The sequence below is a fragment of the Styela clava genome, chromosome 14 (assembly GCF_964204865.1).
Source record: "Styela clava chromosome 14, kaStyClav1.hap1.2, whole genome shotgun sequence".
NCBI lineage: Eukaryota > Metazoa > Chordata > Ascidiacea > Stolidobranchia > Styelidae > Styela > Styela clava.
The window spans coordinates 17,589,208-17,609,318 of record NC_135263.1 but is presented as its reverse complement, the minus strand read 5'-3'; the positions used below and the strand labels follow the sequence as shown (position 1 = coordinate 17,609,318).

At 36.8% G+C, this 20,111-nt stretch overlaps 1 protein-coding gene and 2 pseudogenes across 1 annotated transcript in view; all 3 read right to left on the bottom strand.

Annotated features, from left to right (window-relative positions):
* LOC120341648 (uncharacterized) overlaps positions 1 to 9,519 on the bottom strand; it is a 44,622-nt gene extending 35,103 nt beyond the window's left edge. The window contains exon 1 of the mRNA XM_039410203.2: positions 9,375 to 9,519. Coding sequence (XP_039266137.2) covers positions 9,375 to 9,414 — 40 coding nt within the window. The 5' untranslated portion in view covers positions 9,415 to 9,519. The remainder of the gene's footprint in view (positions 1 to 9,374) is intronic.
* Positions 9,520 to 12,403: 2,884 nt separating this feature from the next.
* LOC120335283 (general transcription factor II-I repeat domain-containing protein 2A pseudogene) lies at positions 12,404 to 13,999 on the bottom strand (annotated as a pseudogene).
* A 752-nt stretch (positions 14,000 to 14,751) lies between these two features.
* Positions 14,752 to 16,489, bottom strand: LOC120326533 (general transcription factor II-I repeat domain-containing protein 2A pseudogene; annotated as a pseudogene).
* Positions 16,490 to 20,111: the final 3,622 nt, after the last annotated feature.

Sequence of the window (20,111 nt, the reverse complement as noted above, 5' to 3'; positions counted from 1 at the left end):
ATTTCAAGTGCAGGCATCATCCATTAAAATACTGTAATACTAGGAAAAAATTGCCAAACAAAGTATTGCGATTCCATCGCTCCATGAACCTATTTGCACTTCCAAAAATAGTAATTCAGATACACAACAATATTGGATACACTTTTTTGGAACGAGTTGTATATTTTCAATACATATCCATGTGGCCGCTGGCTGTATATCAGCTTGTGTTATTTTCAATAAATCAGTGTCAAATTCAGTTCTTTTCAAATTTGGAATAGTCGTTCAAAACCTATTAATCGAAATTGGGCACTGACAGACTTGTTGTCTGAAATTTTTGAAACAAGAAATAAAATGAATAACACACAAAAGCGAGCAATGTTTGCGCGTCGCAACACCTATGCGGTTCAGTTTCAGTCAGCCCCGTAATATTTCGTCCCAGGCCAGTAGGATAAACAGTAGCCAAAAATACCCAAGTGAGTTGAAGCCAATGGATTCACCACCTGAATTACCGTATGTTAAACTCAAAATATGTAAATTTGATTCATTCTTCTTAAGCGGACTTCACACAGCAATACCAAATTGGTATTATAATCATAATATATGAAACGTATTTGTATAAATGATTACTTTATCGAGTATATTATTGAGTGTATTATAATGGAGTACTTCACTTTCCAGGCGCATCATCACTCAACCGTGCGAAATTCATTATTAATCCATTTTAAATTTGACCGAAGAGTCGTTGACAAACTAAGCATCATTTGAATTGAAATATAATTCAGCAGGGTAAAACTATCAGACGGCCGCACGATAAGGTCTGATTGACAGTCGAGTGATGAGGAGAAGTTCTCAGTAACTTGAAACTGAACTTCTACTTCACTACAGCAGCTCAAACGTATGGACAGTGTGCTTTTCATTCGTAAGCATATTTTTACCTCAGATGATGCGAAACAGTCGTTATTTAAAAACACGAGCAAAACGTGAGTTACTCAACGCAATAACAAACAACAATTCGAACCTACCGCCTTTCTATAATGCAATTACCCCAAACCCCTCAAATACTAATAGCTTCAAGTTGAACTGTAATACGCTAGAATCTAAAAATTTCAGCCGCATTTCCTGATCTTAGTTTGTCTGACAAAGGACGTATCTAATGCAGTATTCATATACCTCTAAAATGTTTAATTTTTTAAAACATTTCAACATTTCTATGTCTATGATCACCTATTACAATATTCACGCAAAATACGAGCTCACACTCAAATGCAAAATACAGCCGACAGTAATTACTGTAAGGCAAGTAATAAATCCGTGATTATTAGCAAACTGCTTAACTAACACTTCAATTAGTCCCAATCGCTGCAAATAACTAATTCCTTTACCTCGTCAAGTTTACTTGTAAACTACAATGCTACAAAAGCATTCATATCTGTGACTAATAACCTTGCCTCTATAATGTCCAAATAACGCATTCTAGTCGCGTGCTCTGTTATTGTTAAAATTGGGGCGAGACCTCGATAGCGAACGAAGCAGTAAAGTTGAAAAGTTCAAGAGCTGTAATTTTTATGACGCTTGTCAGTCATTCCGTACGAATATGATTAGGAAAGGCGACGACGGGATAGCGGGAATGATCATGCGAGGCGCCGAATATCAAATCGCTTTTCAAACCAATGTCAAGACCGTAATGCCCCTTGGAAATACTACACACGAATATACGGAAGGCGCCGACAGTACATAGCAAGCTTTGAGTGCAAGTTCATTGAGGGTTGAAATCGTTTCAAACGATTCGACGTCTTGTATCTCATTAGCGACTGATTGGTTATTTACATTTGATTACTCAATCTATGCGTGTTGTATTGACTTTGTACTTAAGTTATCGAGATTTCTTGGGATATAATTTGTCCATATTCGATTCAAAATTAAATATCCGAAAGTGCAATTCTCCTGTCGAAAGATTTGGATCGAAACGAACGACTGCCACCTGTGACTGACATTATCGTCTGATCAGCCGATCGTTTCCATCCAACGCTAAAAATAGCAGTTTGTTTATTATGAAAAAAAAACTCGCCACAAGACAAGAGAACTCACGGGAAGTAAAGAAATGAGGAAACGTGCATAACTGATTCGGAATAGTCCCAAGTTCGAAAGTTTAAAGGTACAACAATATATCTGATCACAAGAATAATATATTTTAAGAATTAAGTATGCAAACGTGTTTGATATGAAGATAATGCCATAATCAATTCGCTTATACCGATATCTTTTAAACCTATAGATAAAACATAAAAAGTCTAAGTTCAGTTATTTAAAGTTGTAATGAACTCTCATTAATTCAAAATTGTTGTTATTCACTGCATTATACCGCAGCAGTTGATGTGATGAGTAACGAAAAACATATGGTTTAAATTTCCTGTCGTGATTATCCAGTTCCTGGTATCTTCAAGTTTGCACAGAAAAATACAGGATATGCAAACGGGGCTGAGTCGGATAGATAATTGCAAAAATTATGTAGAATTTTCTGCTTGAATACCCTATGAAAGTAGTGGAATTCCGACAAAAATCCACAAATAAAAATGCACGCAACATCCTAATAACAGATAATACTTTTTCAAACTTGTTAAATCAAAATTTCACTGAAATACGTGTTTACGATCAGGCTCATTTAAAATGCGGTAAAGAGTCAACATTTTGAATCGATCTGCAATTCAATATAACACAAGTGGCATAATGACATTACAATATGGAATTACGAGTCATGCGTCCCCAAATTACCGCCGAATATCTATTCTTTCCATCTATAGAAAACACGTTTACTGCATTTTGAGTAAAGCTCAAGCGATTTTCTGTCAATTTTGACACGTGACAATTGATAAAATCGTGAAATGGAGTATTTGAACCTCGCACCTGTCATCTTGTCCTGAATTGGGGTGTCGTGACACAACGGCAATATCAGAAAACCAAGGATAATCGTGTTTACCTCATGCCTAAATGAAACGATTGCTAGATTGAGTATTCATTAGCGTACCGTATTATTGTAGGTATGGACTATTACAACATCTAAAAATCTTCTCTTGGGCTGCTACACAAGAAGCAGATTTGAATTTTGGGTGGGGTGAGCTAACCACAATATACTAATACAAATCATATTTGACGCTTTCGGCCACTTGCTGAAGATTATTGATGTTAAGAAATAGGAATAACGGATATTTCTATCGCATATATTCAGAATATAGAAAATCAGAGAAAAACCAGACTATACAACGAAGTTTAATACCGTCAAATTTAATGAAATAGTGCAATAGGGGATACCCAATCCAATTTATCGTACCAAGACCATTTTAATACTCTACTGGAAAGGTGAATTTAACGTACCATGTCTTATGGTCATAATCGCTTACAATAGAATCATAAATTGCATGATGAAGTGGCAAATTGCATCGATTGTTCGTAATCCACGTCCATAACATTTCAATAAACACATACTTGAGCGAACAGAAGAATGTTTATTATTTATTGCCAGTTGATAACCCCAAAACAAGGTAAATAGCTATAATTAGAATAAGCGCTTAAATTCGTACATGATTATTGGTTTTAGAAAAGCGATTCACGAATAATAAAAAACAAAAATTCATACGCCTCAGAACTTCGCAAAGAAAATTTTTCATGGCATTCACAGATGACTATGATTTTTTAAAATGATTAAAAAAGATGCATGTGATAAAATAGGTTTTCATTTCAGGTGTCAAAATAGCGTTTTACAGATATCTGGAACCTCTAAAAATTGTGGGGATGTTGTGTCCGCATCCTTCCGGATCTCTTCCAGTAAATAAGCCTTAAAAATCGACACAAGAAAATTATGGTCACTTATCGTTTCATCTCGCGACAGATGTTTGCGATCTCCCAATCGCTTCGTGTTCTGGCTTTTGACAGGTGGATTATAAAGATCTTTTAACACAATATGTATCTAAATCGCCAAATCTTGTCCCACATCTGTTGTTGCATGTATTAAAGATATATCGATAGAATCCTATCCGATATTGTCCTTTTAAAATGGGCGATATAGTGGCATAAATGGTAATATTTTGTTCAAATTGTGACTATTTTCAATGTTGTCAATTAGATACCTGTATATGCCAAGATAAAGCTAATGTCGTGCAAAGTAGTGATACTGGTTCAATTTCAGTTATATCGACGATACATGCTCTAGAAAGGCCACCTAGTGTATGCTGAAATCTGTTACGTTTGGCAATCATTTCGGTCGGGCGGAGTATGCGCCCTTTTGACATGGTATTCAGGTCTGCGTCTTACACCAGAAAATTGCATTTCCTTCTATTCTTATGCTCAGATATGAGATACAAAAATTGCTGTTTTGAACGACCATCCATTTTACTCACAATGCTTTTCAGAGCTTATTTGCTAACAATATGTTATATTGGAAATAGGATGTACATTGCATTTCCTCTGTTTGAAGCGATTGTTTCAATGCCAACCTACGCAGATCACAATAATTTGCTTTTCTGGTTAACAATAAGGCTTGTAGAAATTTAAACCAATTTTAACAAATGCGTAGTATTTTTTTTTTAATTTTGTTTCAAATTTAAATTAATATTTTTGGAAGAAACTCGTGATTATGGGCAAACTATCAAAATATTATAAGAATTTTGAATTTTGGATAAAAACTCTATTCCACTGTTTTTTTCATTGTAATTGTCTAGTATATTTTCATACTCGAAATCGTAGATCGTTACTATCTTCCATCTTGCTATAGCATTTTTGCCTTAGAAGCATACGGTTCCACCACACAAAAGCATAGAAAAAGGATAAATATTTATTCCCTCGTATACCAAATCAATAGCACAAGAAACTGCTGCAATGTGCAAAAACTGGGTATTGGTGTAATCAATCAGAATTTTGCGTGACAGATATCGGTTCAAGAGACCTGATCAAGTCAACGAGACTGGGACAAAATCAAAATTGGTGAATATGAGATCAAAAAAACACGTCTAGTAATTTATATTTCAAACGAATCTTATCGAACAATAGAATGAGTCAGTCGGGTGAAGTGCATAAAACACTTTCTTGGCATATTCGAAAGAACAGACTCATAATAAATAATACCCACAAAGTAAACAACCAAAACAAAAGCCACGAAAATGAGAAAAGGTATGCAAATCAGTGACAACTTCGATTCGCCATATTTAAAATATGGTATGATTTACTAATTTATCTATACATTGAACCACATATGATGCGGGTCCCTGGGACAGTTTCATCACATCACATACGTCATCGCAGATTTGTGTAGGCTGGTTGAGGTGGTGACGTGAAGCATTCGTTCCACTTCTCCACAAAACTGTTTGTAGTAGTTTAAAATTTATGACCAAAAAGTGACAAAAACGTTAAATTAATTGCAGAAAGTAGAACAATAGCGTGAACTGACATCAGGAAACCGAACTTGTATTGCAGACATGTCGAGTGATCATTAATACAACATTTGAGCGTCGACAGAAATTTTGATATATGGTTTTTAGCTGACAAGTCTGTCAAAAACTTCGACGTGGGTCTCGCCGCGGACTAATTTCGGGTTTAAAAATTTTAAATACAAATAAATCGCTCCCGAGGTTAGACTGAAGTTATTGTGAAGGATTGAATGTCGCACTGGGGATTACTAGCTCGAAAGTCAACACGGAAACGTACGATTTCGTTAGATTGACTCAATTGTGAAATAATCATACACATCACAATCGACAGTTGTCGTGTAACTCGCAACTTTCCCGCGTTAGGAAAAGCGTATACAAAAGGCTTGTACGTGACGGAACAATTGAATTCGGGCAGTTCATGAAAATTTCGTGGTTACCCAAAACCATGCAGACTTCAGGTCACAACGCCGCTGCTATCGTATTTGTGTCAAATCACGCAAGAAAACTGGTATTTAATTGATATCACCATAGTGCTTCATAGTTTAAAAGTCAGATAATAAAAACAGGCACATCCACACCCAAAAAGTGAGTACGCATAACAGAATATTGCGCCGCTAACTTGCCTCCATTTCATATTAGAATAGTTGCAGTAGTAATGTTATTAGTAGTCATTTGAATGCACTCTCTGTATTTTACCCCACTATTTAGATCAGATATTCGTTTGGTTATCTATGGCCGCGTTTGGCCCTTGGATAAACACTGTGGTGAATGCCCGTCAGGATAGCGAACAAAGTTAAATTCGGAAGAGCACAATCGATTAAAATTCGACATTTTGATTGATGTTTTGTTGAAAATAGTTCTTTCCTCATGTGTAATATTCATTCTCTCTGCCATTAATCTTTGTTATTTCCGCGTTGTGATTATCACGAATAACGATGAACGGTTGCTAGGTAACGATAATAATTGATAACGTAATAAATTTATTAACGAATCCATCATTGTTGAACTGAAATAAAAAATTTAACAAACAACCCACCCATGAAGAAAATATATCAAACTTTAAAGGTTAATAATTTTGATTTGATTTTTAAATTGGGAAGGGAAGTTTCCAAATCACAGAAATACTATTTAACAAACTGTTTTCACTTTAATTGAAAAGTAAGTAATTTGTCAATTTTAATATCAATATAAGAAATACCAAGTTGTCCAGTAAGAAATATTTAATGAAACTTATGCAGACATATATGTAAAAAGGTTCCCTTGGAGTTTGGAAGATGATTTTATTAACAATGATTGCGCGACAAAGGTGAAATTTTTTAAAAATATTATAAGTATAAATTGCTATTTGCTATATATCCTATTATAGGAATATGGGTGGATATCTGGTCCCAATCGCCAATTGAGTGACCTCCTCGCAGAGGGCTATTGGTTTACCATATTAAGGAATAAAAAACAAATGGTATACCGTCTTCCAACAGCATCTCTAGCTTATGGAATTGAGACATTCTGAGACTAAGAAATGATTAACAAAGCATATTCAAGATGCAAATCGTTTCAGTAAAAAAGATTTTTTCTGAGTGAGGCCTTTTCTGAGGTGACTACAATTTTCAAGATCAGACGGCGTCTTGTTCCAATCGAATTAAATGGCTGAACCTCGGCGGTTGAAAGCCCCTTCCGATTTATGTACATGACGTTCGGAGCGATAATTAATGTCGCCTTACAAAGCGCCCAGCATAACATGAGTTAGTCACATAAATCACGTTTGGCGGTTGTCAAACATGGCCTGCTACGAGGAAAAGTAATTAGAATAAAGACGCGCCAGCCTGTTGTATCTCTATCCCAAAAGCTTCCTGACTGACGCTAAGCAAATTAGTGTTGAATATAAATTGTTACCGAATTTTATATACGAAAAACCGATGAAAATTGGAAACGAACGAACAAGGGATCCTTGTTAGGCATGTCCTGGATAATCATTTCAAATGTGAATTCATACATTGCAGTTAAAAGAAAATTATACTTACAGAATTAAATTTATATTTTACACTGTTGTGTCGTGAACAAGGGGTAATCATATCATATAAGACAGTAGACAACAATGACCAATTTTAAATTTATTAGGTTTGTTTTATGACATCATGTATTCTGTAGTTATTCACTTCAAAGTTGTTTGTTCGTACAATAAAAAACAGGCAGTCGTAACATTTAGGCGTGAGAATCTACTGGGCACCAAAAAACCATAATTTGTCCAGTTCTGGATAGAATATAATCAATTACCGTTACATTCTGGGTGGAATGGTCGGTATGAACGACAAACTGAATTGCTGTTTTATTTGGCCGCAAATTTGAATTATCGAAAATCTGCGTTGGTTATAAAACATGAGGAAATCGTTTGGGTATCGCTCAATTACATGGGTTTTAGACTGTGAGTAAGTGACATGTTTTTTGGGGAAAATATTAATCTTTGACAAACAGATAATGTACTTTATCTTAGAACCACGCATGTTTTTCTATGACATTGGTGTAAGATTTTGACAGGGTAAATAATATTATCGGGAAATCCTGCGTATTATCCATCACCAGCAAATTGTCAAGATCTGGATGGCAGGACGATATCAATCATACTGTATATGTTTGTTCATCCATTTATACGCTACAATGTTTTCTATGGCATATGCATGGCCAATGACGTACCGAGAATGTCATTTTGCTCGTTATTTGGAAGAATTACATTTTGACTAACGTAGTGAACAGGGCAGTAGTAGCGCCTAAACATGACCCGGTAATGTTTTCGTTGGCGTTTGACAAAGATACAACATTCACTGCTAGATATGTAAGGACTCTGATGTAATTATTAGAGGCATTTGAATGAATCTACTGCAAGAACGGTTTGATTTATCATAAATATCTCTAACACACCTAAACTAAAGTTTATATCAGTGCCAACACAAATATTTTATATCTAAATACAAGTCATAAAATCAAGATTATACCCGCCGAAGTATGCACCAAACTGCCAACTAGGTGACATTAATTTTAAAGTTGGGAACAACCTTTAGGAACATAAATACCATACGATTCCAAAATGTCCACTGCGGAATATTATTGGAGATAGCTTCAAAATAAATTTGTAGACATTGATTGCTCGATAATGTTGACAAAAGATATATCGGTTCAAAAAAATGCATGGCTCAATAATCAAGGCCAGAGCAAATTCCGACAAATCTTTTCCATTGATAGCCTACGACACGCTTGATTTGACACATAGCGAGTGATACATAATCCAGTGCCGACTAAATCATATTTATTGCGAAACGCAATTCGAATCCGTTCGCACTCTGAAATTGCTTGTCAAATCAATCGGACACTGGTATGCAACCCCGTATTTGCTAGTTTCCGAATGATAGAAATCGGCAGACATTTATAAATTGACACTTGTGCCAGCACAGCGAAGTTGAATTCATGTTGAATGAAATGTGGACGAAATGCCTCATCGCAGTCAATACTCAACTGCAGCCAAATGAACATATTAAAAAATAGTGTACGTGCAATAAATAATGTTCAATCCACTCCTTTAAATGCGGCTCTTCTATACATTCAATCAACTCTAACGCATCAAAGCGTTCGAGGGTTATTCCATTTTGGAACGAAATAGTAAGCGTTAAATTAATTGCCATTCTCGTTATGAGTAGGTCACGAACCTTATTTGAACTACCAGAAACAGACCTATATAATTACAGCCTTTGCTCGCCTTCGGGATGTCAAATTGAGTGCGCGTCATTTGAGTGATAGCAAACGACATTCTTTGACAATAGAGTTGATAGCCAGCAATACGAAGCGAAAACTAAATAGCGTAACATTGCGAAGCGACGTGATTGGCGAAGTACATTTATCGATTTGGAATATATCTCCATTGTACGGCATAACTGACAAATTAACAGAACAAGTAAATAACAATATAAGAACACTACATACATTTCAGTCGCTGTGGTGTGTCTTGCTTCCGTCTTGGCATGCTGACGCGAACGACTATGTCTGATAAGATTGTGGATGCATCGGTCGTTGCAGATTAAATATACCACGAGCCATGCAATGAAGCCTAACTATTTTTTACGAGATTCTTAACAGAGAGAAAATAACTTAACAGCAATTCATTCGAAATTAATATGATTTACAATGGTGAAATGTTGCAATTACTTTTTTGCAACACAATTTTGTAAAAATACCTTCAATTGCAAAGGGGAAGTAAGGAACGTGAACAAGCTAATCATTGAGTCATCCAATGGCGAAATTAGGTCATCGTTGATATCCTTCAAGACAAATTAATAATTCGCACTTACCATGCTTTGATTTCTAACTACAAATACCCATCTCCAACAATTTTATGTCGAAGATTATCATCAGAAGTCGATAAAAATCTTTCTGAACTGACTTTCCTTTTCCGAACCTGAACCTTAATACCGCGGTAAATGATTAACAACTTTAACTAATCCAGTAGTATGAATGCACTCACTACGACACTTGTAAATAGACTGACAAAGATAACGAATGGACAGAGTGGGGCCGAGTCGTCCCAGTGCAAACCCGCCGCGACATAGCGCCGCGTCGATCGGCTGAATAGGTTTTCTGTGCAAGCATGTGTTATCGTTTTCAACCTGCTCGACATTTCCGCGAACATTAATTTCACACGCATCAACGATCAGGTGCAAAAACTGCTCTTTAGAGTCGTCTAGCGGATAGTTTGACTGGACTTGGAAAAAGACATTTCGCATGGCGTTCGCTTCTTTGTTATGATTAAAATGGCCATCGCCCAACAAGAGAGAGAGAAAAAGAAATATTTTTATAGATAACAAGAGAGCGATGTTCAAATAAATGGACACTAAAGCCAAAGCGAAGTAGTAGTCTACTTCACCTTTTACAGTACCCAGGGGAGGATTATGCCCCTTCGGTGTCCTAAGCACTGAAGACTTTGGTGCCCCCTTATGTGTACTTTAAATATAAAAACAATAAACCACATAAGTGTATTATCCATTAGAAATAATCATAACCAACAGTAAATAAAACAACTTTTACGAACATTTTTAGATTTTTTAACCGTTATATATAGCCATCGCACACACAAAACACACAACATCGGGCCGATATAACGGTCGAGCTCTAATCCTGAAGAAGTGTGACAATAAAGATTCATGCCTCCAGTCTCAGCGTGAATCGAAATACCAAAGTATACAAGTCACAACTGTAGTTTGAAATTTTACCGGTACCTAGTAGTCTACGTCAGGGTGGTTCTAGGTTGACCGCAAAAACTTTTGAGGAGGTCTCGCGGGCCACAAGTCGGAGAACACCCAAAAGTGATCGAAATATCGCGAGTTTACTTACTTTTAATTTAATAAACAACTAGAGTTTACCGTTCTAATCAGACCATTATCATGTTGCATGGGTGGCGTTCTTTTGAAGAAGATATATATATATAAAGCCTTCAGTTATTTAAAAATTAATTCCCTAAAATTACCGTTTTATTTTCCGCATCTCGCGTTTGATGTCGCTTCAAATTATATTCTTTCGTGACAGATATTACTTGAAATCAAACCAGACACTGTGTGATGGGCAAGGAAATACGTTTCCGCCGTGTTTTCCTTATGCGACTTTTCGTGTGACAATCCTTTTATTACGAATATTTGAGTAATTTAAAAACTTGCAGTGTGAGCAAGCTTACTGCCATCTTCAAATAACCACCAAGTCCGTCTAAGTTGGTATTTCGGGAACTAGTTAAAAAAAATGGATTGCGCCGGCGTTAAGTCGGCTCTGCGTTTCGTCACTACTGTGTTCTGTCCACATGGCCGACGCTTAAAAACGGAGGAGTGTTTTTACTAAAATAAAGGCACAAAGCGTTAGAAAAGAGGTTTGAATCTCGGGTTCTTGACCCCAGTTGGAATAGCTAACGTTCCTCAAAAGCGTTCTTCCATTAGATACAAATATACGCTAAAATTGTTTAGTGAGCCGCACGGAATCTATCAGCATGACAGGGTTTTGACCACCCTGGTCTACCTGATCAAAAAACTCCCTTCGCTGACCACTAGGTCGTTGGAATGCGATCGTGGAACCGACACATAGTGTAAATAGTTCATTTGTCCAATTGTTGAAGAGAAAAGATTTTTTTTTAAAACAAAAATGCAGCAACAATGAGAATACCAGTAAGAAAAAACAACAACAATTCAAGAAAACGGCTCAAGTCCAAAAAAATAAGTTTCAGTGTTTATTTTTAATAAAGAAGGTTAATATTTTAATAAACACTGATAAACTATATAAAATTCTGCTCTAAAATTTCTGTGGTGCACCTCGTTGCTTGGTGCCCTAAGCACGTGCTTATATGGTCTAATGGTTAATCCGGCGCTGACAGTACTCCATCTAGTCTACTGTACGTACGGCCAAAAAACAACTTGCGATTTTCGCGTAGCACGAGAAAGTTCGTGGAACCGCTACAAACAATTTCTATTAATTTTGAAGAGGTCATCACACAAAATTTTAAAGTGAAAACCAAATCACATAAAGCCCACAGAAAGTTTTTAAAAAAAAAATTAAGGAATAATCTTTCAACAAAAAGTACTATCTTTACCCCTTCGAAATTTCGAAGCAATTGGTTCAGTATAGTTGATGAGAAAAGCGAATATTTCATAAGGAAAAAAAGAAAAATACCAACAGGAACAACAAAACATATTAATAACAATAACAACAAAACGATATGAGTCAGTTGCCAATAATAAACACTAAATAAAATTACACAAGTTCTCTTTTATTACACTTTCAGTATAAAATATACACTATGGATATATATATACACTATATGCACTATGTCAGGGCTGGGCAATTATTTTTGCTCGAGGGCCACATTGCAAATCAAAATGCAGTGGCGGGCCGGACTAATTTGAGTCAACCCACATTGCGTTTTTTATTGTATTTTATTACACAATTGAATGAAACAAAATCTAATACAATTGTTATTTTTAATGAGACGTGTGTATGCTCTGCTGCGCCTTAACAAGTCCTTGAAGGTCGGGTTCAATGGCAGACGTAGATATTCTCAGCAAATCAGAAAGATGTTCATCGGTGAGAGACGACCGAAATTTCGATTTGGTAAAATTCATTACTGAGAAGGTTTGCTCGCAAATATAAGTGGATCCGAAAAGAACTAGCATCTTTTGAGCATGTCTCCTTATGTTGGGAAAACTTTTTTTATTTAGAGAGGAATAAAAATCCAGAATTTCAGATGATTTAAATTTTTCCTGAAGTAAAGTGTCACACTGCAAATCAATAAGCTCGAGTTGTGCGTCAGATGGTATGTTTTCCACGTTACTGGTGAAAGGAGAAGAGACCATACTCATTTTATTTTCAATTAATCGGAAATCTTCAAATCGTCTTAAAAATTCAGCATGCAGTGCATCTAGCATTGTAGAGTACTTTTGAAAATCATTTGCAGATGTGGTAGCTGTGTTGAGTGTGGGAAAATGAGCGAGATTATTGTTCTGTAATTGGCGTGAAAGAAACTGCAATTTCGTTATGAACGATTTTACCAAGCTGTGCATATTATGCACAAACAGTTTTTTACTTTGGAGTTTGCAATTCAACTCATTCAATAGAGCAGTGACATCAACAACAAAAGCAAAATCAGATAACCATTTCTTATCTGAAAGCTGCGGAATATCCTTGTTCTTTGTTTGACAGAATTCTCGAATCTCCTGCTGCAAGTCCCAAACTCGCTTCAGTATTTTGCCTAAACTGAGCCATCTCACAGTTGTATGATATCCTATGTCAGTGTGCTCATTTTCTTGCTCTTCCAACAGGGAAATAAACTGTCTGTGATTTAGTGCTCGAGACCTGATGAAGTTAACTAGTTTTGTAACAACATCAGTGACATGGCTTATTTTTAGCACTGACTTGCACAATACCTGTTGATGCATGATACAATGTAAAAACACTAACTGCTGCTTTGGGTCAATTTCATTAACTCTGTCTTTCATGCGCTTCAACAATCCCACATTTTTTCCTGTAAGATTTGGGCACCCATCTGTCGTCACTCCCGCCAATTTTTCCCATTTAAGTCCCAACTTATCCATGGATGCATCTACCTCGCTAAAAATATCTGCACCTGTTGTTGTTCCTTTCATTGGTCTTATAGCAGCTATTTCTTCAGTAATTTTGAAATCACAAGTAATTCCACGAACGAAAATAAGCAACTGAGCAGTGTCGCGTACATCACAACTCTCGTCTAACGCTAAAGTGAAGAAGTCAAATTGTTTGACATAATGTAGCAACTGATCTCTTAAATCTCCTGCGATACACTCAACCCTTCTGGTGACAGTTCTTGTCGATAGCGGAACTTGTTTAAAAGCATCTGTTTTATCAGGACAAACAATTGCTGCCGTCTCTACTAAACATTCTTTGACGAACTCCCCTTCAGAAAATGGTTTGCTGTTTTGAGCGATTTTGTGAGCTATTACGAAACTGGCCATGACAGCTGCATCATTAGATGCATGGAGTCTTGTGAAAAAACTTTGCTGTTTTTCGAGCTTTGCTACCATACTCTCCGCTGTTTGCGCCATTTCATTATTACTTAGATTTTTGTATTTTTTTGCATGTTTTGTCTCAAAATGCCTTTTTAAATTAAAAACCTTAATAACCGCGACCTTCTCCTTGCAAACCAGACAAACAGCTATCCCATCGACTTCTGTGAATAAATACTTCGCTGTCCAACTTTTGTTAAAAATTCTGCATTCTGTGTCAACTTTTCTTGTTTTCGGCTGACATTTTGCAACTTTGTAGATCTAGCACAGGTTTAGAATTGACGCTACAGTTCAAGTTACATAAATAAAAGGATAAACAAAGAATAAAATAAAGCTGGGCGCAATTCAACAATTTATCTACATACCACTACTTCTACAATATTTGAAACGCTGAGTAGCGCAGAGCTGACTAGCCTAACTGTATCCTTCTTAATTGGGACACGAATCAAAACGCGACTCATCGAAATTACGCGCGCAAAATTCACGCTTCGATTACTCTGCTGTTCAGTAATCACGTGCAAAAACAAGCGCTGATCGTTGCGACAAAGATGACTACAGATAGCAGTTGGTACTATGCCATGGTCTAATCTAAAATACACAAAGCTACCAAAACGCTTATTTCTATTACATTAATGAAATTTGCCCTCAAAGTATATTTTATATGTAAATAAAAAATGTAAGTGTCTTAATTTAGAAATCTGCTCGCGGGCCGGATGAAACGTTGCCGCGGGCCGGATGCGGCCCGCGGGCCGGAGCTTGCCCAGGCCTGCACTATGTACTAAAACAGGGCTGGGCAATTATTTTTGCTCGAGGGCCACATTGCAAATCAAAATGCAGTGGCGGGCCGGACTAATTTGAGTCAACCCACATTGCGTTTTTTATTGTATTTTATTACACAATTGAATGAAACAAAATCTAATACAATTGTTATTTTTAATGAGACGTGTGTATGCTCTGCTGCGCCTTAACAAGTCCTTGAATGTCGGGTTCAATGGCAGACGTAGATATTCTCAGCAAATCAGAAAGATGTTCATCGGTGAGAGACGACCGAAATTTCGATTTGGTAAAATTCATTACTGAGAAGGTTTGCTCGCAAATATAAGTGGATCCGAAAAGAACTAGCATCTTTTGAGCATGTCTCCTTATGTTGGGAAAACTTTTTTTATTTAGAGAGGAATAAAAATCCAGAATTTCAGATGATTTAAATTTTTCCTGAAGTAAAGTGTCACACTGCAAATCAATAAGCTCGAGTTGTGCGTCAGATGGTATGTTTTCCACGTTACTGGTGAAAGGAGAAGAGACCATACTCATTTTATTTTCAATTAATCGGAAATCTTCAAATCGTCTTAAAAATTCAGCATGCAGTGCATCTAGCATTGTAGAGTACTTTTGAAAATCATTTGCAGATGTGGTAGCTGTGTTGAGTGTGGGAAAATGAGCGAGATTATTGTTCTGTAATTGGCGTGAAAGAAACTGCAATTTCGTTATGAACGATTTTACCAAGCTGTGCATATTATGCACAAACAGTTTTTTACTTTGGAGTTTGCAATTCAACTCATTCAATAGAGCAGTGACATCAACAACAAAAGCAAAATCAGATAACCATTTCTTATCTGAAAGCTGCGGAATATCCTTGTTCTTTGTTTGACAGAATTCTCGAATCTCCTGCTGCAAGTCCCAAACTCGCTTCAGTATTTTGCCTAAACTGAGCCATCTCACAGTTGTATGATATCCTATGTCAGTGTGCTCATTTTCTTGCTCTTCCAACAGGGAAATAAACTGTCTGTGATTTAGTGCTCGAGACCTGATGAAGTTAACTAGTTTTGTAACAACATCAGTGACATGGCTTATTTTTAGCACTGACTTGCACAATACCTGTTGATGTATGATACAATGTAAAAACACTAACTGCTGCTTTGGGTCAATTTCATTAACTCTGTCTTTCATGCGCTTCAACAATCCCACATTTTTTCCTGTAAGATTTGGGCACCCATCTGTCGTCACTCCCGCCAATTTTTCCCATTTAAGTCCCAACTTATCCATGGATGCATCTACCTCGCTAAAAATATCTGCACCTGTTGTTGTTCCTTTCATTGGTCTTATAGCAGCTATTTCTTCAGTAATTTTGAAATCACAAGTAATTCCACGAACGAAAATAAGCAACTGAGCAGTGTCGCGTACATCACAACTCTCGTCTAACGCTAAAGTGAAGAAGTCAAATTGTTTGACATAATGTAGCAACTGATCTCTTAAATCTCCTGCGATACACTCAACCCTTCTGGTGACAGTTCTTGTCGATAGCGGAACTTGTTTAAAAGCATCTGTTTTATCAGGACAAACAATTGCTGCCGTCTCTACTAAACATTCTTTGACGAACTCCCCTTCAGAAAATGGTTTGCTGTTTTGAGCGATTTTGTGAGCTATTACGAAACTGGCCATGACAGCTGCATCATTAGATGCATGGAGTCTTGTGAAAAAACTTTGCTGTTTTTCGAGCTTTGCTACCATACTCTCCGCTGTTTGCGCCATTTCATTATTACTTAGATTTTTGTATTTTTTTGCATGTTTTGTCTCAAAATGCCTTTTTAAATTAAAAACCTTAATAACCGCGACCTTCTCCTTGCAAACCAGACAAACAGCTATCCCATCGACTTCTGTGAATGAATACTTCGCTGTCCAACTTTTGTTAAAAATTCTGCATTCTGTGTCAACTTTTCTTGTTTTCGGCTGACATTTTGCAACTTTGTAGATCTAGCACAGGTTTAGAATTGACGCTACAGTTCAAGTTACATAAATAAAAGGATAAACAAAGAATAAAATAAAGCTGGGCGCAATTCAACAATTTATCTACATACCACTACTTCTACAATATTTGAAACGCTGAGTAGCGCAGAGCTGACTAGCCTAACTGTATCCTTCTTAATTGGGACACGAATCAAAACGCGACTCATCGAAATTACGCGCGCAAAATTCACGCTTCGATTACTCTGCTGTTCAGTAATCACGTGCAAAAACAAGCGCTGATCGTTGCGACAAAGATGACTACAGATAGCAGTTGGTACTATGCCATGGTCTAATCTAAAATACACAAAGCTACCAAAACGCTTATTTCTATTACATTAATGAAATTTGCCCTCAAAGTATATTTTATATGTAAATAAAAAATGTAAGTGTCTTAATTTAGAAATCTGCTCGCGGGCCGGATGAAACGTTGCCGCGGGCCGGATGCGGCCCGCGGGCCGGAGCTTGCCCAGGCCTGTACTAAAACGTAATCTAATTAGAAAGAAAATATATTAATTACAGTGAAAGAAATGAATTTTTACACAGTACTACATGAAAATATATGAGATTAGATTATGAACTAGGCTACCTATCAAATGTATCTGAATTACAATTCAAGATACACAGTTTCGGACTTCTGGGATGGCATAGCACCATACATTATATTGTGTATAGGAGAGAAATGATTACAAAATGAGATATCGCATTCAATTGTCGAGCAAGCTGAAGCTAAAAGTTTTCCGGCGTTCCCACGATTGATGTCCGTGTGTCAGGGCTTTCTAAATCAGAAAATAATAAGAAACAATGTTTGTTTATCTGGATGTTTGAATGGGGGCTCCAGAAGTGTGTGTACCAATATGGAGATAACTAATTTTGTTCATATCCTCTACATCAAGTTGTGTAAAGGGACTGAAAGCTATGAACAGAGGGTATATTCAACTGGGTAACACAGACAGTCCCCGAACTCGTAATAGAACTAAAATAAGGAAAATCGGAATGAAATTATGGCCTTGTCCTAACCTGGTACCCACACCACAGGAGTATCGTTTAAATGTACTAAGACAACCTTGTATCTATTGTTCGCCAGAATCACAGTCATAGTACATCTGCGCAAAGGAGGTTCTTCTTAATGTTGGAGGATAATCAAATCGAGATAAACAAGATCATCTTCCTGCTTGAAAAGTGTGTGTGGTCTGTTTATTGAAATTTTCATCAGCATGGTATCAGAGTACGCTAGAATATTAGTGTCCGCACCAGATTCACACAAAACACTAATTGTATAATATTGTTGAAATTGGAGATATCTGAATTCGAAGTCCACCAAATCAAATCAGAAGTTTTGAACTAGGTATAGGTTTACCTTTTGAAATTGCGTGGTTGTATGGTCTGTTAGTTTTGTTGACAAACAACAAAAAATTTTTAGCGAAACAGAACAAACGACAGTAACCAACAGTAAAACGAGAATATCGGTCGGAGACCGAAGACTTATCGATCGAAACTGCGGTTTCGATTCGTGACTCTATACTGTGACACCGCGTGTCTCCTCACTAATTATTTATATTAACTCGCTAATTATACGACATAACTCGTTATTACCTCGCTAATTATACGACATAATTCATCCAAAATCAATAGGCTTCTGGCCTGAAATATGATGAATGCACATGCAAAATTTGGAGCAGATTCAATTTCGCCTTAGTGAGATATCGCGTTAATCTAACAGACAAACAAACAGACAGACAAATACTTATCTTAAGATCGATAAGTAACAATTGTGGAGGTTCGACGTTGGCAAAGCAAAACCGAATGTATGTCACTCAGACGATAGCATACTCCTAAACAAGTCATATATATATATATCATATACGTGTTAGATCCCATATGTGTTAAGTCGGTAAATATCGCTGCCATCACCCCAGACCTGCAATCGGAGGGAGGGAGACAACTCTTCTCAGAGCGAAATGAAGTTTATTATTATTCAACGTACAACTCAACAAGGGTAACGCGATCAGTGTAGCCAATCTAATGGAGTAATTAATTTCATCCTATATCAACGTACAGATTTGAACTAAACACGCACGGCCATGCCTGTCGGTGATATTAAAATCGCTTCACCCAATCTCTCCTCCGCTCTGGAAATCAGGTTGTTGAAATTTAATTTTTGAGCATAGCTGTGGTGAGATATTAAGCTCGTGCTTACTTGAGCTCATTTGCTCAGGAAGCTTCAGTTTGGGCGATTTAAAGATTCGAAATGAAATTTCAAAATGAGATTACTTCATAATCACCTTGCAGAAGCGTTTTAAACAAGCAGTTAATTTATCTTATTCACAAACTCGAAAAATCTTGATTTGATTTTGCGAACAAACAAAAACGATATAATGATGTCGAAAATGTGTCCGGCGTGCCAATCTCTATCAAAAGCAACTGAAATATGCAGGGCAATCGATTTCGTCTCCAACTTCGATTAAATGCGGGAATATTCTTTCAGTTATCACAGTTAACAAGTCAGCGGTAGAACGTCCTCGACGAAAAACAATTTGTTTTACCAAGGTCCGTCCAATCACCTCTGTTTTCAGGTGGGAACAATGGTACCCAATTTCCAGAAGTCTGGGAAAGAGGATTCAGATATTCATTTGTTGAATATCTTTGGCAATATCGGAGACAGCTCAGGAGAACCTTTTTTAAACCAGAACATACCGTCCGTCCGTATACCGTCTGGCTCGAAAGCAGTGGAAGAGATGAACGCGGCAGTTGCTCGGGAAACCATGCCGGCTGTTATATCAACTTCGTTCAATTTTGTATTGGTACGTTTAGAAAATTCCGGTAGATTATTTAGGTTCAAATCAAGACTGCAGTAATTTGAAGTTAATTTGGCGAACAATTTTGATTTGCCTTCGGATAAATGTATAATTTCAGTGATGTTAGAGGAGAGAGAAGGTAGATTTTCTGTTGTTAAATGTTTTTGGCCTCATCGAATATTTCTCTGGAATTGTTTCTAGACTTCAAATATGAATGTTGTTTCTCAAAACTGCATTGCGCCGATGGAAATGAAAAGATTTATTCCGTCCTACTAACGCCGCAGCACATTCCGGAGAATGCTATGGCGCAGAGTGTATTACTATGGGGTAAGAACTCTTCATAAAACATAACATACACATTACGTAATAACTCCTCCATCCATGCATATCTTGATGTTTTTGAGATTTCGAAAGGGTGGCCAATAACTAAAAATAAAATAAACAAAATAATAATGAACGAAAATAAAAAATTAAAATTGAACACACATTTTTACCATGGAAGGAAAGCCGCTTGAAACCAAAATTGGTAAATCGAGCAGCGACGCCCCCAAGGTTCAAAATGTAATTGAATT